At 42.3% G+C, this 24,249-nt stretch overlaps 1 protein-coding gene across 3 annotated transcripts; it reads left to right on the top strand.

The window, feature by feature from the left end:
* Nucleotides 1,754-24,249, top strand: PTGES3 (prostaglandin E synthase 3). Of its 3 annotated transcripts, none has more exons than XR_002344304.1 (8): nt 1,754-3,775; nt 14,834-14,947; nt 15,103-15,172; nt 15,702-15,800; nt 18,751-18,840; nt 20,944-21,006; nt 22,104-22,128; nt 23,074-24,249. XR_002344304.1 is itself a non-coding variant. In XM_001929413.6 (8 exons), coding segments are annotated over exons 1-8 (483 nt in total). In that variant the 5' UTR covers nt 2,885-3,241; the 3' UTR covers nt 23,094-24,249. The 3 variants fall into 3 exon arrangements, 2 of the variants coding, with proteins under 2 accessions (XP_005663949.1, XP_001929448.3); XM_001929413.6 differs by having other exon boundaries at nt 2,885-3,243; XM_005663892.3 differs by lacking the exon at nt 20,944-21,006 and having other exon boundaries at nt 1,754-3,243.

The raw sequence follows: 24,249 nt of genomic DNA, 5'->3' as shown, positions 1-24,249 counted from the left end.
TACTGTGGCTGTGGCATAGGCCAGGAGCTGTGGCTCCAATTCGATCCCTAGCCTGGGAACTTCTGTATGCCATGGGTGCGGCCCTAAAAAGAAAAAAAAAAACCCAAAAAACAAAACTGACAAATCGTTGGAGTTCCTGTTGTATTGCAATGGGATCAGCAGCCTCCTGGGAGCACTGAGACACAGGTTCAATCCCTGGCTCAGCACAATGGGTTAAGGATCTGGCGTTGCTGCAGCTGTAGCCTAGATAGCAACAGAAGTTCAGATCTGATCCCTGGCCAGGGAACTCCATATACCTCAGAGAGGCCAAAAAAGGGGGGAAAAAAAAACCTGACAAATTGTTTCTTTGTTCCTTTTTATTAGTTTTTGAAATAGGCCTAGGAATTTCTCTCTCAGGAAACTGTTAAGATTAAATTTGTCTGGCGTTCCCACTGTGGATCTGTCATTAAGGATCTGTCATTGCCACAACTCTGGTGTAGGTTCCAGCTGCGGCTCAGATTTGATCCCTGGCCTGGGAACTTCCATATGCCGGAGTGCAGCCCCCCCCAAAAAAAATTAAAGTTGTGAAATGAATCTAATACCAAGTACTTTCTTTCTGCCAATTCAGGTGGCAGACTTCTCTCCCCAAAACCCTAACCATACATGTTTGAATCTAGATTTTGCTCCCTACTGGATACAGAACTTTTTGATGAATTTGAAAAAGAGATCTGATACAGTTAGCTCCCATCAGCTAATGGATGAGATTAAAGGCATGGATAAAACCAGATTACAAGTTATCTGTGAAACTTCTGAGGAGCCACTTCCAGAGCTACACTAACATGAAATCCTTTGAAATATATCCAATGGGAGTAGTAAATAAACTATAAATTATGATGCAATGGATTTGAATTTTCAGAAATTTCTTGTGTGAAAGGCAGTTTTTCTCACAGCACTTGATAGGGGAAATTGCCAGTTTTTTCAGGTTGCAGACTTTTAAATGCCTATCTTCAATTCAGTTCCATTTTCAGTTCATCTTATGTTGTTGCCAAATTAATCTTTTTAGAACACAAATGTTACTCCCATTCAAAAAAACTTCAATAGCTTCCCACTGTCATAGAAATAAGTCAAAAACAATTAGCCTGATAATTAGTGCCACCATTATTTATGACCTACCTTCCCTCTACACTCTGGATTACCTAGGTCAGAGATTGGTAAACTTTCTGCAACCACTAATCTTTGCATGGCCTTCAAGAATGATTTTTACATTTTTAAAGGGTTGAAAAAGAAAATCAGAGTTCCCATAGTGGCTCAGCAGAAACGAACCTGTCTAGTATCCATGAGGAAGCAGGTTCTATCCCTGGCCTCACTCAGTGGGTTAAGGATCTGGCGTTACTATGGCTGTGCTGTAGGCCGGGCAGCTGCAGCTCAGATTTCAACCTCTAGTCTGGGAACCTCCATATGCCGCGGGAGCAGCCCTAAAAAGAGGCTACCAGTGGAATTGGAGTTGTAGCTGCTGGCCTTCACCACACCACTGCAACTTGGGGTCTGAGCCTTGTCTGCAACCTACACCCCAGCTGACCGCAAAGCTGGATCCTTAACCCACTGAGCAAGGTCAAGGATCAAACTCGCATCCACATGGATCCTAATCCAGTTCGTTTCTGCTGAGCCAGGAAAGGAACTCCAGACTCAAACATCTTGATGTATTTTGTTTTCCGAAATAAGCAGTAGGCTCCTTAGAATGACAGTATTTTTTTTTTTTTTTTTTTTAAAGGGCTACGTGGGCAGTATATGGAAGCTGCCAGGCTAGGGGTCAAATCAGAGCTGTAGTTGCTGGCCTACCCACAGCCACAGCAAGGCCAGATCTGAGCCGCAATCTGCAACCTACACCACAGCTGATGGCAGCTCCCCACCCTTAACCCACTGAGGCTAAGGATCGAACCCGCATCCTCATGGATAATCCAGTTTGTTATTGCTGAGCCACAATGGAACTCCAGAATCACAGTATTTGAGAGCTGGGGTTTAACTTTCTTTAACAGGATTGGAGCCTAGGGTCCAATGTCTGTAGTTCCCAACACCTGCCTTGCATAGCATAGACACTAATTAATGCTGCATATGAAGCTTCCAAACACTCTCCAAAATGTCTTACGGCACTTTCCTTAAACCTCCTCTGTGTCCTAACAAGCAGCGTATTGATGTATTTCTCCCTTACTTCCCGGCTAAGCGATTTCTAGAGTGGACAAGTTACCATTTTGATTCTCTTGGTTAGTAACACCCATTAGCACCTAACCAGGTAACAGCTGAAAAAAGATGAGGTTTCCCCCCTCCCCTACAGGATCAGCCTGGAGACTCCAAGTGTCCTGGTCTCTCCATTCCCGCAAACTTAGACTCATTTAATAACTTTCCTCTCGCATCAAAGCAGGTGCGAATGCCGGTCAGCCAAAGACCTCGAATTTCCGCGGCCCCTGGACAGGTTCTCCACCCCTCAGAAAGACGGCGAGGAGGACCCAGGCCTGTGACTCAGGTTAGCCCTTTCCCTCAAATATCACCAGCGGAGGCTTTGCCCATCTTTTTGCCGTAGACTGTTTTCTCAGTGAGCCGATGTACTCCCTCAAGTAACCGATCCCCTATTTCACTTTTCAAGCCTCCAGACTCTGCGTCCATCCGCCTCGGCCTTCCTCCCTCGGTTAACGCGACAGTTTCTCGGGGAGATCGCCCAAGGCGCGTGGCAGGGCGGTTAGGCGACCAACGGTTTCCACCGCGAGGAGGGGGGAGCGGGCAAAGCGGCGGGAACCAGTCGAGCCGGAGGCAGCCGACGTGGGGCGGGGCCAGCCCCGGGAAGGATCGCGAAGGAGCTGGGAAGCCCCGCCCTTTCCGTAGATATCTCTAGAAAGCCGCGCAGGAGCCCGAAAACAAAGAGTGCGCACGCGCGGCGGCTGGGCCCGGGCATTTTGCTGCGTCACCAGCCGCCGCCCGGCCTCACCACCCCTCGCTCGCACGCACGCACGTTCATTCTCCGTTCTCGCGCCCCTTTTCCTACACTTTCCTTTTCTCCCCGACCGGAGGAGTCGCTCTGCCCGCGCGGTGCATTCTGGGAACCCAGGTCTAGCCCGCCGCGCCGCCGCCGTCGCTTGAGGGAAAAGCGAAAAGAGGCCGCAATCGGGGAGAGGACGCCAGAGTCGCCACCGGAGAGGAGTCGACTGCCTACCAGCTGCCGCCGGAGAGGCCCGCCCACCCGTTCGCCCGTCCCCTTGCCCCGTTCACGATGTGAGTGCGACACGCCACCCAGGGAAGGTCGCCCTGGAGGGAGGCCGAGGCCGCGCGGGGGGGTGCCGGGAAGCCATCCCTTCCCCTCCCCCGCTTTCGGCTCCCTCGGCTTTTTCCCCCTCGGTAGCATTCGTTCTTGCTTGGGGGTGGGAGGTCCAGTATCCTTGTTCCGGTTACCGTTGGCGGGTGGAGGACATTTTTCCTCCAGATGTCCGCTTCCCCCATCTCTAAACCTTCCCTTTGCTTCCCCGTGCCGGAAACCCCACTTTCCCCCTTCGGCAGTGAGGGCTGCTCCCAACTCTTCGTAACTTAGCCTTAGGCCTTAATCTCCTGTGAGCTTTTGGCCACGCGGGCGCCTCGGAGGCGTGGACCCTCGTGGGCTGCCACTCCGCTCCTAGCGACCTAGGTCTGCTTCTGCCGCTGTGTGATGCTGGGACCAGGCCCGGGGACAAGTGCACCTGCGGTGGGTCCTACCCCACAGCTGCTGGTGCTCTTCGTAAGGCACCACGCGGCCCTCCACTGCGAGCGACAGGTACTGCTAGGCAACTGGAGGGAGGGAGGCCATGCTGTCGCCGCAACTTACTTCCCTCTCGGTGTCGTGATTGCCAGAGTATGGGTGTTTCCAGGCTTCTTCTTAACTCAGTCTCGCGAAGGGAGTGGAGGTTGCCAAAACTCAGCCGTTTCCCTGGTAGCGAGGCTTTACAATTGAGCAGGGAGTTCTGCACTTGTTAGAGTTGAAAGATACTTAGGGATATTTTCTGTGAAACTTTAGGTGAGGTTTCGTTATCCTATTTTAATTTAAGGATGAAACAGGTAGGTAATTGCCTTTTTGTTGCCTTAAGTTTGTTTACGTGGGGGTAATTTCAGATCTTTTAAAAGTCTTAGTTTTATGATAAAGGAAAACATTTTAACCGAGTGCGGTCTCTTGCATTGCCATTCCCAGCTTTACATTCTTTTCAGGAAAAGCCTTACCTTTTCAGATGTGAGAACTGCCTATTTTACAGTTTTTTGGTACCACGTACTCCTGAAAGTTACCTATGGAGATCAATTGAGGGGAAGAATTTTTATTTCTATAAAAAGTAATGGATTTTCAAGGGTTTACCTAGTAAAATGGTGATATTTGTGGTGAGTATATTGAATTAGATGTCTAAATGAATAAGGATACACTGTAGCCAATTGATGGAGAAGAAGGTTTGAGAAGAATGCATGTATTACTGTAAAATGACATGTTAGAATTTTGGAAGGATTTCCCCCATCCCAAGAAGTGGTATGTAATAGAAGACTTTAATCTGTGTAAAAGAACTTGTACTTTTCTTTTTGAAATTTCTATTCCAAATAATGTAGCAGGATTGTCATTTGTGAGAAAATGAATCTGGAGATAAAGCATTACCAACTTTTAGTAAACTAATGTAGCGGAACAAGAAATATCTTTATATGAAGAGATAACATGTTTAATACGGTTTGAAGTAGAAACACTTTTCAGAGATCATGTAGAATTGGTAAATAGGTAAGAAATGTTAAGTTATATAAAGAACTCAATGAAAAGTCTAACAATCAGTATTCCAAAAAGCAATCTATAATTAGAAGAATGCTATTTTGAAAATGAGTGTTTTGAAGAGACCAGGTAAATTTTACTCTGTTTAGTCAATATATGACATCTTGCAAATTCTTTAGGGGATCTTATTAATTAATGACTGAATGAATTTACAAGATGAATATTACCAGTCAGTTACTTGAGCTGGAGAAGACTTTTATTTTTGTTGTTGTCTTTTCTAGGGCCGCACCCCAAGCATATAGAGGTTCACAGGCTAGGGGCCTAATTAGAGCTGTAGCTGCCAGCCTACATCAGGGCCACAGCAACTCGGGATCTGAGCTGCGTCTGCACCCTACACCACAGCTCACAGCAACGCTGGATCCTTAACCCACTGAGCAAGGCCAGGGATTGAACCCGCAACCTCATGGTTCCTAGTCTCGGGTTCGTTAACCACTGAGCTACAGCGGGGACTCCGGAAAAGACTTCTAATGGGTCATCCAGCTCTAGAGAGAATCTGGCTGATGAAGATTCATTTTGTTGGGTTCTATAAACTTTTTTTTTAGCTGTGGAGAGACTTTTTGCTTTTTAAGGCTGCACCTGTGGCATCTGGAGGTTACCAGGCTAGGGGTTGAATCAGTTACAGATGCTGGCCTACGCCACAGCCATAGCAAATGCCAGGCCTGAGCCTGGTCTGCTGCCTACACCACACAGCTCATGGCAATGCCATGTCCTTAACCCACTGAGTGAGGCCAGGGATCGAATCTGCAACCTCATGGTTCCTAGTCGGATTCGTTTCTCCTGGGCAAGGCTGGGAACTCCTGGAGAGACTTTTATGCTGGACATCTTGAAGGTTTTAGAGTGTATTTTTTTATCATGTGATTGCTCTTCAGTCATGATTTTCTAGGTAGATTTCTTTTAATCAAGTTTTTAAGTTTTGTCCAATAGTTTGCATAAAAGCTCTCTCAACTGGAGAAGGCTGGGATTTTAGGACTGCTCCTTTTAAGACCAGCTCAAATCCCCTGCAGGGGGTGCTACTTTATCTCCTTTCTTTTTTTTTTTTTTTTTAGTTATTTTAACTCTAATTTTAGGTTGGACCTATTTATCTAATAACACGAGATGTAAGATAAAATGGTTATGAGCTATTTGAGGTCATTCTTTTTGGTATCTTGTACTTAAAGTAACGAATGGTCAGAGACAAACAGCATCGCTGGCATTGGTTAAAATCTTACTTTGCTTTACTAAGTGAAGTAAGTCAGAAAGAGAAAGTCAAATACCATATAATATCACTTATATCTGGAATCTAATATATAGCATAAACGAACCTGTCCACAGAAAAGAAAATCATGGACAGGGAGAACAAACTTGTGGTTGCCAAGGGGGAGGGATTGGGATAGACTGGGAATTTGGGGTTAATAGATGCAAACTATTGCCTTTGGAATGGATAAGCAATGAGATCTTGCTGTATAGCATTGGGAAATGTAGCTAGTCACTTATGATAGAGCGTGATAATGTGAGAAATGAACATGTATACATGGATGTGTGGCTGGGTCACCTTACTGTAGAGTAGAATATTGACAGAACACTGTAAACCAGCTGTAATGAAAGGAAAAAAAAAACTTTGAGATAGGAGTTCCTGTCGTGGCACAGTGGTTGCGGGTTTGGTCCCTGGCCTTGCTCAGTGGTTAAGGATCTGGTGTTGCTGCGAGCTGTGGTGTAGGTTGCAGACGTGGCTTGGATCCCATGTGGCTGTGGCTGTGGCGTAGGCTGGTGGCTATATCTCTGATTAGACCCCTAGCCTGGGAACCTCCGTATGCCTCAGGTACAGCCCTAGAAAAGGCCAGAAAAAAAAATTTTTTTTGAGATGTATAAAAGATGAGTGAAACTAGTCTTAAAGAATCTTTTACTTGTTAGAAATGTTTAGTTTTTCCTGAATGTAGGGGATGCATAATGCCATTATTAAAGCTCTAGTAGTCTTCTGACTACTATTCTTAGAGTTTAGGAGTTCCCACTGTGGGTTAAGAAAAACAATAAATTCATAAAGGGACTATTGTTGATAACTTCTGAATATAGTATATGAGGTTGTATACTATTAGAGAATATCGTAATGTAGACATTAAGGACATAATTATAGATCAGGTATCTTTCAGAGTACTGATAACTAAAAAACATAATGATTCATTACATATTTATATGTTAAGAAAGATAATCCAGGAGTTCCTGTTGCACAGAGGTAATAAACCTGACTAGTATCCATAAGGACACGAGTTCAATCACTGGCCTAGCTCAGTGGGTTAAGGATCCAGCTTTGCCATGAGCTGTGGCATAGGTTGCAGGTGTGGTTTGGATCCCAAGTTGCTGTGGTGTAGGCCAGCAACTATAGCTCCAATTTGACCCCTAGCCTGGAAACTTTCAAATGCCACAAAAAGAAGCCCCAAAAAAGGAGATAAGCCTTGGAGTTCCCGTTGTGTCTCAGTGGATTAACCTGACTGTTATCCGTGAGGATGCAGGCTTAATTCCACTTGCTCAGTGAATTAAGGATCCAGCATTGCTGTGAGCTGTGGTGTGGGCTGGCAGCTGCAGCTCTGCATCAAGTCCTAGCCTGGGAACTTCTTATGCTGTGGTGATGCCCTAAAAAGAAAAAAATGAAAAGCCATGGCTAGCAGTGGATCTGATCCTTTTATGCCAGTGTTCCTTTAGGAGAAGAATTTGGGGCTGAATTTCATACATCTTGAATGTAAGCTTAAGGGCAGAAATTTTTTTTATCTGCCTTTTTTGCTGTTGCCCTGCAGCATATGGAGTTCTGGGGCCAGGGATCAGATCCCAGTCACAGTTGCAGTATTGGATCCCTTAACCCACTGTGCTAGGCAGAGGATCAAACTTCTGTCCTTTAACTGTAGAGACGACACTGTGGTAACTCCTTATCTGCTTTGTTGACAGTTGTAGATCCAGAATAGTTTTCTGGCAACATGTTCAATAAGTATTTGTTTATTGAATAAAGTTCAAAGTCTAAATCTCTGAACAAATACAGTAAGGCTTGTCTGCATGAGGTGCTTGATGGTAAGGGTTTGGACTAACTGGGATCTTCTATGGTTTGTAGATTCAATTATATCTGATAGATTGGAAAGTAGATTGGTGGTCGGTAGTTGAAAGATAAAGGTGGTGAGTCATCTATAAATCAGATTTCAGATTTTAGATTCTATTAATGGAGGTTTTGCTATATTCTGAGAAATCAGGAAAAGGACCACCAAGTCAAAACATAACTTCAAGGTACATTTGACTTGGTGAGCTGTTTATTTTGGGAATATTTAGCATATTGGTTATGTTTTGGTCAGACTGATATTTCTCTCTTCTTTTTTTCCTTTTTTGGTCCAACCCGTGGCATATGGAAGTTCCCTGGGCCAGAAATTGAATCTTAGCCAAAGCTGTGAAAATGCTGGTTCCTTAACTCACTTGCCACAGTGGGAACTCCTGATCTTTATTTTAACTGGCTGATTACCACAAATTCCCTTTAAACAGATTCTATCCTTCTCCTTTCTCCTCCCAGAAAAAAATTTTTTTTTTCTTTTTTAGCTGCCCCACAGCCTATGGAGCTCCCAGGCCAGGGAACAGATCCCAGCCACAGTCATGACCCAAGCTGCAGCTGTGGCAACACTGGATTCTCAACTCACTGTGCTAGGCAGGGGATCGAACCTGTGCTACTGCAGGAACTCCTCAAATTCTTTTAAAAAATCTGGAGTTAGGAGTTCCCATCGTGGCTCAGTGGTTAACGAATCCAACTAGGGACAATGAGGTTGTGGGTTCGATCCCTGGCCTTGCTCAGTGGGTTAAGATTGGGCATTGCCGTGAGCTGCGGTGTAAGTTGCAGACGCGGCTCGGATCCCGAGTTGTTGTGACTCTGGCATAGGCCAGCGGCTATGGCTCCAATTCGACCCTTAGCTTGGGAACCTCCATGTGCCATGGGAGTGGCCCAAGAAATGGCAAAAAAAAAAATAAATCTGGAGTTCCCGTCGTGGCGCAGTGGAAATGAATCCGACTAGGATCTATCTATGAGGTTGCGGGTTCAATCCCTGGTCTGGCTCAGTGGGTTAAGGATCCGCTGTTGACCTGAGCTGTGGTGTAGGTTGAAGACTCGGCTTGGATCTGGCGTTGCTGTGGTTGTGGTATAGGCTGACAGCTGCAGCTCTGATTTGACCCCTAGCCTGGGAACTTCATATGCCACAGGTTCGGCCCTAAAAAGCAAAACAAACTTAAGAGGTTTGTGAGTTCCTTGTGGCTCAGCAAGTTAAGGATCCAGGATTATCACTGCTGTAGGTCTGATTACAGCTGTGGTGTGGATTTGATTCCTGGCGAGGAACTAACTTGCTTGTGGAAGCCATGGCCACACATACACAAAAAACAAGACTTGATAGGTTTAAAAATATTTATCTATTTTATCATAAAGATTATTGTCAATTAGCATATCCATGTATCCCATGGTTGATCTAAGCAATATATTTCAGGGATCCAAATTTGAATTATTATGATAGTAATTAGGATTTTTATGGGAGTTGTTTTGCGGTGCAGCGGGTCAAGGATCTGGTATTGTCACTGCTGTGGCGAGGGTTCAGTCCAAGGGTGAACCCTCACCACAGGGTGCCAAGGGTGTGGGCCCCCCTCAAAAAAAAAGAACTTTGAGGTTCTCACTTGAACACCAAAGATTTTCTGTTTCACTAAATTCTTAGGTACAGACCTCACAATTTTTTACGTTTGCTGTGTAATGGTTCGAGTACCTGCTTACGAAAAACTTAGGAAATGTTGGAAATTCTGAGGGAAAAAATGTGTTGGTGCTTTGGTCATAGTATTGGTTATAGAGACAAGTCATGTGATATAAAATTCTATTATATATAGAAATTTTTTTCTCTCTCAAGATATCCAAAGTTGTAAAAGAATGAAGGGTTCTGATTGTAATGCAGCAGAAACAAATCTGACTAGTATCCATGAGGATGCGGGATGGGTTACATACCCAGCCTCACTAAGTGGGTTGGGGAATCCAGCATTGCCGTGAGCCGTGGTGTAGGCTGACAGCTGCAGGTTTGATTCCCACCCTCTAGCCTGGGAACATCCATATGCCACAGGTGTAGCCCTAAAAAGACAACAACAACAACAAAAGAATGATAGATACAATTAATTTTTTGTTGTTGTTGGGGTTTTGGTTTGGGGTTTTTTGTGTTTTTTTGTTTGTTTGGTTTTTAGGGCCGCATACATGGCATATGGAAGTTCCCAGGCTAGGGGTCAAATTGGAGCTGCCAGCCTTTCCAGAGCCTCGTCTGGGAACCCACAGGGAAATGGTGGGTCCCTGACACACTAAGTGAGGCTAGGAATTGACCCCTCATCCTCATGGATACTAGTCGGATTTGTTTCTGCTGGGCCACAATGAGAACTCCCTGTTTTTTGTTTTTTCGCTGCACCCACAGCGTGCAGAAGTTCCTGGGCCAAAGATCAAACCCGTGCCTCAGCTGTAGCTTAGAGCCACAGCAGTGACAGTGCTGGATCCTTAACCTGATGAGCCGCAGGGAAATTCCTCAATGTTATTATTTTTTTATTTACCCAGTTACGGAATAAATTCTTTTCTGCTGTGGCCAGGGACGGCTATGACCTAGTCCTAACTTGGTTTTCAATCTTAAGTTTTATGAACTTACCCCAAATTACATATGATATAGTTGTGTTAGTAGTTTATACAAGTTGTGGGGGTTTTTGTTTGTTTTTTGTCTTTTCTTTTTTTCTTTTTGCCTTTTCTAGGGCCACTCCCTAGGTCCCCAGGCTAGGGGTTGAATCAGAGCTACAGCTCCAGCCTACACCAGAGCCACAGCAACGTGGGATCTGAGCCGTGTCTGCGACCTACACCACAGCTCACAGCAACACCAGATCCATAACCTACTGAGCAAGGCCAGGGATCGAACCCGCAACCTCATGGTTCCTAGTCGGATTCGTTAACCACTGTGCCACGATGGGAACTCCTAAAAGTTTTTTAATTCAGTCTGCTTTACACATAGTAAACTATTAGAAGAATTACAGTAACTGGGAAATGTTACTTAGCAAATTTTTTCCATTTAGCTTTGCTGGTTGTTTTAGTCTGTTTGGGTTACTGTAACAAAATAGTTGCAGGGTAGTTTATCAACAACAGTTTATTGTCCACTGTTTGCTGCAGGCTGGTGAAGGGGCCCACATCCTGATTCATAGCTTCTTGCTGTGTCCTCATAGCAGTGAAAGGGGCTTTAGAGGTCTTTTGGAGCCTCTCTTACAATGAAATATTATTTATGAGGATTCTATTCTCATGACCTAAGTATGTTCCAAAGGTTCTACCTTCTAATACCATCACATTGAGTATTAGAGGGCATGCATTTGGGGGGAAGGGGTGGCATGCATTCAGATCATTGTACTGGTGCATCCATTTTTTTTAAAGTGAGGGGTGCTTTTGGTTTTCTACAAATGAAAGATAAACCCCACCAAGTTCTGTTTGTTGAAAATGGTATTTGTGGAGTTCCTGCCGTGTACATTAGGTTAAGAACACGACTGCAGCTCAGGTCAAGGAGGTACGGATTCAATCCCTGGCCCAGCACAGCGGGTTAGAAGATCCGGTATTGCTGCTGCTGTGGCTTGGATTCAGTCTCTAGCCTGGTGCAGAAATTTCTGTGTGCCATCAGTGGGACCTAAAATAAAAACACAATATTTGGGAGCAAATGTGGTTTCCATTCTGTCTTTTTGAGACAAACTAAGAGAATTTTAGGTTATACAAAATTTAGTTGCTTGAATAGACATAACCCTAAAGTTGAGCTTAGAAGTAATTATTAGAAGAACTATCAATGTCCCACAGTGGGATTTCTTGGGTATTTTTTGCTTTAGGTAGTGTCCTATTCACCTAATGGATGCAGAGGTAAAGTTTTTGCATCTGTAGGTGGGTTACTATTACAGTGAATTCAGGGGAGTTCCCATCATGGCTCAGTGGTTAAGGAATCCGACTAGGAACCATGAGGTTGCGGGTTTGATCCCTGACCTTGCTCAGTGGGTTAAGGATCCAGCGTTGCTGTGAGCTGTGGTGTAGGTTGCAGACACGGCTCGGATCTGCTGTGGTTGTGGCCGGTGGCTACAGCTCTGATTAGACCCCTACCCTGGGAACTTCCATATGCCACGGGAGCAGCCCTAGAAAAGCAAAAAGACAAAAAAAAAAAATAAATCAAATGAATTCAGAAGTTCTCTTGTGGTGCAGCCAGTTAAGGCTCTGGCATTGTCACTGCAGCAGCTTGGGTCACTGGGTGGCACAGGTGTGACCAAAAAAATAAAATGAATTGACAGACCTGAACAGTAGTTAGGATTTTTACAAATGTTTGTATAAAGCAAGAGATAAAGTGAACATAGTTAAGGAGCTAAAGCTAAATCAGACTTTCTATTAATAGAAAGTTTTTGTTTTCTTTGGCCTCGTGCACAGCAAGTGGAAGTTCCCTGGGCCAGGGATTGAATCCCAGCACAGCTGTGACCTATGCCACATCTGTAGCAATGCTGGATCCTTAACCCACTGCTCCACAGAAGAAACACCTATATTTTTTAGGTTTTTTATTAGTTTGAGGTCACTTAGTAAATATTAGGCTTTATAGGCTGCAAATAATCTGTCTCACATTCTTGTGTTTGTTTTTTGGGTTTTTTTTTTTTTTTTTTTTTTCATCTCTTCTGGGGCCGCACTCAGGCGTATGGAGGTTCCCAGGCTAGGGGCTGAATCGGAGCTGTGGCCACCAGCATACACCACGGCCGCAGCAACTTGGGGATCCGAGCTGCATCTGCAGCCTACACCACAGCTCACGGCCACGCCAGATCCTTAACCCACTGAGCAACGCCAGGGATCAAACCTACAACCTCATGGTTCCTAGTCGGATTCGTTAACGACTGAGCCACGATGGGAACGCCAGTAACTTTTTTTTTTTTTTTTTTTTTTTAAGTATGAGGAATTTTCTAGTGGCTCAGTGGGTTAAGGAGCTGGTGTCATTGCTGCCTTAATTTCTGTACCACAAAAGAGCTTTTGTGTGTGTGTGTGTGTGTTTTGCTTTCTAGGGCCTCACCCGTGGCATATAAAGGTTCACAGATTCTAGGGGTTGAATCAGAATTGCAGCTGTGGGCGACAGCCGCAGGATCCAAAATTCGTCTGCAGCCTGTGTCAAAGCTTGTGGCAGCTCCAGATCCCCAAACTACAAAATGAGGCCAGGGATCCAACCCACATCCTCATTTATACTGCTCAGGTTTGTTCCTCCTGAGCTGCCGCAGGAACTCCCTATGCATTTTTATTTTTTTTTTTTTTATTTTTATTTTTTTTTGTCTTTTGTCTTTTTGTCTTTTGTTGTTGTTGTTGTTGCTATTTCTTGGGCTGCTCCCGCGGCATATGGAGGTTCCCAGGCTAGGGGTTGAATCAGAGCTGTAGCCACCGGCCTACGCCAGAGGCACAGCAACGCGGGATCCGAGCCGCGTCTGCAACCTACACCACAGCTCATGGCAACGCCGGATCGTTAACCCACTGAGCAAGGGCAGGGACCGAACCCGCAACCTCATGGTTCCTAGTCGGATTCGTTAACCACTGCGCCACGACGGGAACTCCTGCATTTTTAATTAATAGAAACCCAGAGAGTTTCAACTATTTTGATCAATTTGCAGTTATTGTTTCAAATTGTCCAAATCGTAATAGCCAAGGAAAGAGAGACTCTTTTTTCCTAATTATTTTTTTTATTTTTTTTGTCTTTTTGCCTTTTCTAGGGCCGCACCTGCGACATATGGAGGTTCCCAGGCTAGGGGTCTAATTGGAGCTGTTGCTGCCAGCCTACGCCACAGCCACAACACCAGATCTGAGCCTCGTCTGCGACCTAAAGCACAGCTCACAGCAATGCCGGATCCTTAACCACTGAGCAAGGCCAGGGATCAAACCCGCAACGTCATGGTTCCTAATCCAATTCGTTACCACTGAGCCATGATGGGAACTCCGAGACTCTTAATTGTTGCCTCCTGATCTTGTTTCTAATAAATAGCTTCATCTACACTGAGAGCTGTCCCAAGCTTGGAGCTAGAGTCTACAGTTTCTCTATAGGTATTTCCTTTTAGTTGGAATTAAGTAGTATTTTGGCCCTGGTGTGTTCATTGCCATTTTTTGTTATTGTTAGTAGTGCTTTTTAAGGATGGGATTATCTGGTTAACGTTGGAGATTACCATTTCTATTTCTTTTTCTTTTTTCTATAGTTGCACCCACAGCATATGAAACTTCCTAGGCTAGGGGTAGAATCAAAGCTGCAGCTGCCGGCCTACACTACACCCACAGCAATGCAAGATCCAAGCTGCATTTGTGGTAATGCCAGATCCTTAACCCTTAACCCACTGAGCGAGGCTGGGGGACTGAACTCGCATCTCAAGGCTTCATACTCGCTGAGCCGTAACAGGATCTTCTTGCCTTCTCTAATTTTTAACTTCAGATATGATAGCAGTGTTCCAGAGTAGAGTATGGCTAGTCAAGTTTAACAGTCATGTAAAAATGTTGTTGAGCAATTAGAAGTTGGCTGCAGTTTTGGGACTTTAAACTTCTACTCCTTTGGGTTGGTAATTTCAGCTTGGAATGCAAATGTAGGGTAAAATGTAGTTTACTTTTTTTTTTCCCCTTTTTAGGGCCGCACCCAAGGCATATGGAGGCTCCCAGGCTACAGGTCAAATCAGAGCTGCAACTGCCAGGCTACACCACAGCTACAGCAACAACAGATATGAGCTGGGTCTTTGACCTACACCACAGCTCACCGCAGCACCGGAGCTTACCCCATTGAGCAAAGCCAAGGATCAAACCCACAACCTTGTGGTTCCCAGTCAGATTTATTTCCACTGGGCCGCAACGGGAACTCCCTAGTTTACATTTGAAATTGTAATAAACTGCCTGGAAATAATCAATGCTGTGATGGCACACAGAAGTACTTTACTCACATGCTAAATTGTGAGGGTTATGTAAACATTCAGTTAGTGAATTCCAGCTTACCTTTGTCTAATTTTATCTCTTTGTAGGCAGCCTGCTTCTGCAAAGTGGTACGATCGAAGGGACTATGTCTTCATTGAATTTTGTGTTGAAGACAGTAAAGATGTTAATGTAAATTTTGAAAAGTCCAAGCTTACATTCAGGTAAATTATTATTTACACCATTGACTAAAGAAGCTAGTTTCACACAACTTAAGTAACTTTGGTTTGCTTGTTTTTGTTTGCTGAAGTTACTGCTAATACATCTTTTTGAAGAGGCTAATTTTTTTTCCTTTTTTTTTTTTTTTTTTTTTGTACAGTTGTCTTGGAGGAAGTGATAATTTTAAACATTTAAATGAAATTGATCTTTTTCACTGTATTGATCCAAATGTAAGTAGTCTTGCTCTTTAGTCCCAGTTTAAACTGTGAGGAAATGGACATAATTTAAATACTCATTATTAGAGATAAGCACTGAATTTTTTAACAGTTCAGAGGCTAAGTGTAATTATATATCTTGCATTATTTTCCCCATTCTAACTACCTTTTTTTTAGATTGGGGTGTAGTTGATATAAGGGTAGTACTCTTGGGGTTTGTCTTATTTAAATATAGGCACATCTAAGTATGTTTTACGATTTTACCATATTGAGTTAATTTTTCTAAGGTTTTATTAACCTGTGCAGGTAAGGGAAAAGTGGTGATTTCCTTGCAATTGGATAGCCTCTGAAATCTCTAGTAGTGTAGAGGTGTTTCAGGGTTTAGAGAAAGTATAGGGTAAAAAAGTAGGAGAGGCGTTTGCATTGTGGCACAGTGGAAATGAATTCAACTAGTATCATCATGATGCGGATTTGATCCATAAGCCTCAAAGTAGGTTAAGTATCTGGCATTCCATGAGCCATGGTGTCTTATTTTTGTTTTTAGGATTCCAAGCATAAAAGAACGGACAGATCAATTTTATGTTGTTTACGAAAAGGAGAATCTGGCCAGTCATGGCCACGGTTAACAAAAGAAAGGGCGAAGGTAGGTTCCTTTTTTTTTTTTTTTTAAGTTTAATATTTTTAAGTAACTAAAGATACAGGAAAGAAAACGATCAACAAAATGGAAAGACAAACCTAGTGAATGGGAGAATATATTTGCAAATCACATATCGGATAATATCCAAAGTAAATGAAGAATTCATACAACTCAATAACAACAACTCAGTTGAATAATGAGAGGATTTAATAGACATTTTCCCAAACAAGACATACAGCTATCCAGCAAGCATTTAGAAAGATGTTCAACATCAGTAATTATTAAAGACATGCAAATCACAACCACAGTGAGGTAGCACCTCATAACTGATAGCTCTACGAGATAACCTCTCACAGTTAGAATGGCTAATATCAGAAAGACAGATAAGGAGTTCCTGTTGTGGCTCAGTGGTTAATGAATCTAACATCCATGAGGACGTAGATTGGATCCCTGGCCTTGCTCATTGGGTTAAGGATCCAGTGTTGCCACGAGCTGTGGTGTAGATTGCTGACACGGCTCAGATCCTGAGTGGCTGTGGCTGTGGCTGTGGCTTAGGCCAGCAGCTACAGTTCCCGATTTGACCCCTAGCCTGGGAACTGCTATATGCCTTGAGGGTGGCTCTAAAACAAATAAAAGATGACAACATGTTGAAGAGAATGTAAAGAAAGGGGAACCTTTGTATATTGTTGGGATGGTATATCGGTGCAGCCACTATGGAAAACAGTATGAATGTTTTCTCCAAAGATGAACTACCAAATGATCCAGCTATTGCACTGCTCGGTATTTATCCAAAGAATATAAAAACACTAATTGGGAAGATGTATGCTATTCCTCTGTTGACTGCAGCATTATTTACAATAACCAATATATGCAAACAACCATAGGTTCCATTGATAGGTAAAATGGATGAACTGTGTTGTGTATATTCTATTGAAAAAAAATGAAATTTTGGAGTTCCCTGTGGCACAGTGGGTTAAGTATCCTGCAGTGTCATTGCAGTGGCCCTGGTCACTGCTGTGGCACACGTTTGCTCCTTGGCACTGGGAACTTGCACATGCCACAGGTGACACCCAAAAAATGTGTATGTGAAATTCGGCCGTTTTCAGCAACATGGATGGACCTTGAGGATAATACACTAAGTAAAATAAGTCAGAAGGTAAAAAGATAAATGTAATTTTAACAACAGATGAATGAACAAAACCAAAACTCATAGATTCAGAGAACAGATTGGTGGTTACCATAGGGGAAGGGGTACAAGGAGTCAGTGGTATGGTAACAATTGGCAAGTGGACTTAGAGGGTAATCACTTTGTAGTGTACACAGGTGTGTTTTGTCTTTAGTTTTACTGGAATACGGTTGACTTACAAAGTTGTGTTAATTTCAGGTGTGGGGACACAGATGTTGGGTTATAATATACACTCAAAACTTTGTTTTTTAGCCTTTTTTGGACTGTACCCTTGGCATGAGAGGCCAGAGTTCAAACCCCCGCCACAGCAGCAACCTAAGCCACTTTGGTGACAATACCAAATCCTTAACTCATTGAGCCGCATGAGAACACTGACCTGAAACTTACTATTAAAAGTTTATTTGGGGAAGTTCCTGTCATGGCTAAGCAGAAACAATCCAACTAGGAACTGTGAGGTCGTGGGTTCGATCCCTGGCCTCGCTCAGTGGGTTAAGGATCCAGTGTTGCTGTAAACTGTGGTGTAGGCTGCAGACGCAGCTCAGATCGGGTGTTTCTGTGGCTGTGGCATAGGTCAGCAACTACAACTCTGATTCAACCCCTACCTAGCCTAGGAACCTCCCTGTGATGTGGTGTGGCCCTAAAAAGACCCCCCCCCAAAAAAAAAGTTTATTCAGGGAAGTCCCTGTTGTGGCTCATCAGGATCAGGTTATGAAACCAACTAGTATCCATGAGATTTAATCCCTGGCCGTGATCTGGAATTGCTGTGATGTGTTGCTGTGGCATGGGCCAGCACCTGCAGCTCCAATTCAACCCCTAGGATGGAAATTTCCATGTGCTGTGGGTGTGGCCCTAAAAAAGCTAAAAAAAAAAAAAAAAAAAAAAAAGTTTAGGGAGTTCCCATTGTGGCACAGTGGAAACAAATCCAACTAGGAACCACGAGGTTGTGGGTTCGATCCCTGGCCTTGCTCAATGGGTTAAGGATCTGATGTTGCTGTGGCATAGGCTGACAGCTACAGCTCTGATTAGACCCTAGCCTGGGAACCTCCATGTGCCATGGGTGTGGCCCTCAAAAGGACAAAAAGACACCCCCCCCCAAAAAAAAGTTTATTTGAGAGGGGAGGGAGTGGGATGGATGAGGAGTTTGAGATTGGTAGGTGCAAGTTATTACATTTAGAATGAATAAACAATGAAGTCTTCCTGTAAAGCATAAAGAAGTACATCCAGTTTCTTGAGATAGACCATGATGGAAGATAACATAAGAAAGGGAATGGGGAGTTCCCTTCATGGCACAGTGGGAACAAATCTGACTGGGAAACATGAGGTTGCGGGTTTGATCCTTGTCCCCGCTCAGTGGGTTAAGGATCTGGTTTTGCCATGGGTTGTGGTGTAGGTCAAAGACTCAGCTCGGATCTGGTGTTGCTGTGGCTGTGGTGTAGGTCAGCAGCTGTAGCTCTGATCCAACCCCTAGCCTGGGAACCCCCATATGCCTCCAGTGTGGCCCTAAAAAGCCAAAAAAATAAATTAGTCTTGGGGAGGTCCTAGATGATGCAGCATGTTAAGCATACGGTGTTGTCACTGTTGTGGCTTGGATCACATTTGTGGCGTGGGCTTGATCCCTGGCCTGGGAATTTCTACATGCCATGAGTGTGGCGTGCTACCACCTCTCCCTACCCCACCCCTGCAAAAACCAAAAAACAAAAGTCTTTAAGGTACACAACCAAAGGGTACAATATAACCTGATCATAGGGTGGTATTTGTGTTGGTCTATAGCTTAATTGGCTTAGTGTGGACTTCAATAATTGGAAAGACTGGGAAGATGACTCAGATGAAGACATGTCTAATTTTGATCGTTTCTCTGAGGTAAGTTCTTTTAAATAATTCGTTTCTCTCTCTCCAGGTATATATCAGTATAGTCAATTTAATTTATTTTAGAATTTAGTGATGTTTAAGATGTATGTTATTTTATTTTCAAGATAAATGTTTTGCAGTAAAAACATCTTTACAATGGTCATTTAACATTTTCTAATGAATATTTAAAAATTAGTGTGTATTTGTTGCAACACAGCTAGTTTTAATTCTAGCATTGGGATTTTTTTTTTTTTTTTTTTTTTTTTTTTAAGGAGAATCAGTATAGTAACTTGGCTTGCATTTTGGAGCCATTTAATATGGATATAAACCTTTAAACACCAGAATCATGGTGAAGATAAGTACAGTGAGTGATATGTGGGTTATTTTAGTTGCAGAATCAAGGAAAGGGTTTTAAGTAAGCCCTTTTTTCCAGGATGTCACTGAAGTACATATTACTATGGCCAAAGCGGGGAAAAAGATCACTGATACTCTTGCAGGTAGACTAGGTCTTATCAAATGTGCTGTCATAAAGTTAATCAGAAAAGATAACATTATAAGTTGAAGATGGACCTATGCACTCTGTTTCTCACTGTGATTTGAATTATATTTCTTCATTGAAAATAAAGAGTTAAAAGGAGTAAGTTTCCAACTTTTCATGTATGTAACTGCTAATTTAACGTCTTTCTACCTGACTCTGGCACCTTGATTTCAAAAGAGAAGGGAGGTAAAGGTTTTCATGTGATTCTGCTAAACTATGCTACTCCTTAGGTGTAGTAATTGGTGCCATCATTCACCCAGCTGTGCAAGTCACAACTTCTTAACACTGTTGTCTTTCACTGCCTCTCTCTATCCAGTATAACATTAAGTGCTGTCCTTGTTGTCTGTATTTTGTTTTTACCTCCTAAATAGTTCTCAAATGTATTCATTTCTGTGTCTGTTAACATGGTATCTGAGCACCTAGCATTGTGTTTGGCACATTTTGAGCATTTGTCCTGCTTAGAAGAAACTTAACCAGTATTCACTAGTGTCTTCAGATATAGGAACACTCTTTACTAGCTACTCGTATTGTTGCCCAGAATTTTTGTACTGAGAGATTTGAGTAGGAATCTTTTTAAGGCCTCTTTTGACTTTGAAGTTCAGGTAAGCATGTATTTTCGAAGTCCCTATCCGATAATAGTTATTTAGTCTGGTTATTTGTACCTCTTAAAATAATACACTACTTGCTTTATGATCAGAAATAACTAAATATGGTAAATTAATACTTTATGTAACTATGCTCCATTGTTGGTCCTGGTTTATTCTGAGTATAGAAGGGTTTTTTTACAGGGTGTACCTTTTCTTTCAAGGATTATGTTTATTTTCTGTTTTTAATTTAGTTACTGGTATTTATTTAGCCTTTTGTTCAATATTCAGGCCTTTTATATAAACTAGTCAGCCCAGAGGACTTTATTTCAAGTTATTCATTAGTTCTTCACAATATTTACAACTACAGAGGGAATTCCCACTGTAGCTCAGCAGGTTAAGAATCTGACTAGTATCCATGAAGATGCGGGCTCAATCCCTGGCGTCGCTCAGTGGGTTAAGGATCTGGCCTTGCCACAAGCTGTGGTGTAGTCGTAGATGCAGCTCAGATTTGGTGTGGCTGTGGCTGGCATAGGCCATCAGCTGCAGCTCCTATTTGACCCCTAGCCCGGGAACATCCATATGCCTCAGGTGGGGCTCTAAAAAACAACAAAAACTACAATGAGGATACCGTAATACACTTAGTTGAAGATGTGGAACTTTACAAAGAGTCCGTTTTTTTCCCCTTAGCCACAAGAGGTGATTGCTGTTCTGGATTTTGATGTTTAATTTCTACATCGTACATGGTTATCTTGTTGGAGGAATTTTAATAACTTCACTTTTCCTCTGAAGTTACTTAGCTTCCCTACAAATTTTTAGGATTTTATGTAATATGTTATAAACTACCTTTTCCAAAAAGGAAGGTACCTAAGATTTTTTTTTTTAATCGGTGGAAATCTATGGCAGATTTAAGGTTTATTCTGGAGCGTGCAACCTAATAATTAGGGCTTCATTTAACGTCATTTTTAAAACTAATTTTTACACTTCAAATAGATGATGAACAACATGGGTGGTGATGAGGATGTAGATTTACCAGAAGTAGATGGAGCAGATGATGTAAGTCTATAAATTCTTTTCTATGTTTACTTAAATAGTAAGAATGTATTTGCAGGTTGTTTTATATAGATTCAAGATTGCACCTTTTTTTTGGCACTTGTTTTTTTCTTAAAGATGTAGGGAAAAGCAGGAGTTCCCTATGTGGCATGGTGGGTTAAGAATCCGACTGCAGTGGCTCGGGTCTCTGTGGAGGTACGGGTTCTACCCAAGCCTGGCATAATGGAGTAAAGGACCTGGTGTTGGCTGCAGCTTCAGTGTACATTGCAGCTGAGGCTTGTGTTTAATCCCTTGCTTGGGTACTTCTATATGTTGCAGCTGTATCCATTAAAAAATACATATATAGGGGAAAGCAATTTTTTTAAATGTGCCCATTTTTGAGGGATGGGTTCACTTACTAGGAAATGGATATCCCAAGGACCATTCTTACAGGGCTCAGATTTATAATTCAAAATAATTACTGTATAGAGACATATACCTTATTCAGTTAAGAGTTAGTTTAGGAATTATTTTTAAAAATTGAAGAGCTTTTACAGAAGGATTTTTCAGAGAGACCTATTGTAAATAGATGGATGTTGTAAATCTATAAAAGGAGGATATACTGGAGCACTGTTCTCAGCATTTCCCCACCTGGCATCCTGTTAACATCTTTAGGAAAGTTGTTCATTGGAAAATAACTTATAGACAATTCAACACTAGGATTAGAGTTCATTGTCTTCGTCATTCCAGTGGTCTTCATATTGAGCCATCTTACTCTTCCATTGAATGCCAAGAGAGGAGAAACCATCTTCTATTAAGATTCATTCTGGGTGTTGAGTATATTTTAACTTTTAAAAAAGATTCAGTCTGGTTAATAGGAAGGGATTTAGAGGGTGGGCTCAATTCCCACCAAAAGACACACATCTTAGAGGAAGAAAAACATCTGTTCATCTTAAGTAAACCTTAAGTCTTGCTAAGTTCATAAGATTGATATAACCACATGTCTTTGCTACTTCTCAGTCAAAAGTAACAGTGCCTCAGTTTTTTAAGGCAAACTGTTCAGTTTAGCAGAGGAATATTTGATCAACTTGGTAATAATTTTTTTATTTCCTTTTCTGCAGGATTCACAAGACAGTGATGATGAAAGTAAGTATCAGTGATGTTTCACATCAAAGACTGAACTCTCAAAATAGAGAAATTAATTTATTTTCAGTTCTTGGAAGACACATGATTATTTCTTTTTTTTTCTTTTTTTCTTTTTTTTTTTTTTTTTTGTCTTTTGTCTTTTTTTTTTTGTTGTTGTTGTTGTTGCTATTTCTTGGGCCGCTCCCGCGGCATATGGAGGTTCCCAGGCTAGGGGTCGAATCGGAGCTGTAGCCACCGGCCTACGCCAGAGCCACAGCAACGCGGGATCTGAGCCACGTCTGCAACCTACACCACAGCTCAGGGCAACGCCGGATCGTTAACCCACTGAGCAAGGGCAGGGACCGAACCCGCAACCTCATGGTTCCTAGTCGGATTCATTAACCACTGCGCCACGACGGGAACTCCCTCATGATTATTTCTTTATGGTCTCTAATAAATAGCCAAAGCTGAAATTTGAATGATTTGAGATTCAAAATTAGAAAAGGACAACCAGGAGTTCCTGTCGTGGTGCAGTGGGAACAAATCTGACTAGGAACCTGAGGTTGCAGGTTCAATCCCTGGCCTCACTCAGTGGGTTAAGGATCTGGCATTGCCGTGAGCTGTGGTGTAGGTTGCAGATGCAGCTCGGATCTGGTGTTGCTGTGGCTGTGGTGTAGGCTGGCAGCTATAGCTCCGATGAGACCCCTAGTCTGGGAACTTCCTGGGGATACAGCCCTAAAAAAAAAGCTTAAAAAAAAAGACAACCCAGTTCTCTTGGGAACTAATTGTTGGTGGCTACTTTTTCCTATTATAAGACTTCTATGCATTGGTGCAACTGCTGCTCCAATCTGATCCCTGGCCTGGGAACTCCATATGCTGAGGGGTGGCCAAAGAAGAAGGGGAAAAAAAGACTTCCAAGTTGTTTAATTATTCTAATTTATACTAATCTTTTAAAAATCTTTTCAGAAATGCCAGATCTGGAGTAAGGAATGTGTCATCGCTGGATGTTGAGGAAGAAAAATAACTTCTCTTCAAAGGTTTCATAATTAAGAGAATTCCTGAGTTGATAGCTCTAAAGGCAGATTCTGTATTTGCCTACTTTAACCCATTTTTCAACCTGTTTGTTTTTTTAAAAAGGCTTCACTAAGGGTTGATATGTACCATTGTATGGGGCAATTTTAAGTCAGCTAAGGCAATAACCTTATGCATGAACATTTCCCAGACTGCCATGATGCTGTTGAGGCCTTAGGCAATTGATAAAGCAGTTGTGATAAATAAAAACATTTCACCTAAGTCTCCTTTACTTCATAACATAGATACTGACATGATAGAAAGCTCTTGGCTTAGGGAAAGTAACTAAATTTTAGATTTTAGAATATGGACTCAGAGTGGCTGAAACAAATACCTTAATCTGGTAACCTGTTGTTCCTCTGGTATATCCTTCAGGATTGTTCCACTAAAGTTTATTTTTCAAGAAATTTACTTCACATTATTGTACGTAAGTGATCACTTGTCAGTGTTCCAGATGTATCTTAGCTAAAACTAGTGAATGCCCTAACTTAGATGGTTTTGAAGCCTGTACATTTGGTATTGTTTGACCCTTAAACTTTTACATCTCTTAGCATGGAGGACGAAGAAAGGCTGTACATTGTTGCTTGAAAGTCTGTACATTTAGACCAAATTTGTATTTGCACTGTCAGTATAGCAGATGAGTGGGAAAAATGTTAATACACTATTGGATTTTTTTTTTTTTTTTTTTTTTTTTTTTGATTCAGCTTGTACCTGGGCTGAAAACCTCAATTTTGTTCATGACAGTGGGGATTTTTTTTTTTTTTTTTTTTTTTTTTAATGTCTACATTCTTTCTAATAAACTGTTGGAAGACTTCTTGGCTATCCTTTCAAGTGTCTGGTTTACTGTAATTTCATGTATTGCCATTTACTGGAATGAGTTTTTAGTTTTACTTGAGGAAGAATTTGGGAATATTCCTCTGTTTGGAAAAAAAAGAAAGAGGCTTGCTGTAATATCACAGGAAACCTTTTAAAAGTGGATCTGTAATAGAAGATTGTAGATGCACTTTGCAACAGTTGGAAAAGTGTTGTGATTTGATTGAAATAAAACTAAATGTGTTGTCCTCCTCTAAA

Source organism: Sus scrofa, chromosome 5, assembly GCF_000003025.6.
Source record: "Sus scrofa isolate TJ Tabasco breed Duroc chromosome 5, Sscrofa11.1, whole genome shotgun sequence".
NCBI lineage: Eukaryota > Metazoa > Chordata > Mammalia > Artiodactyla > Suidae > Sus > Sus scrofa.
Note: the sequence above shows the minus strand (reverse complement) of the source record. Positions and strands in the feature narration are given on the sequence as shown.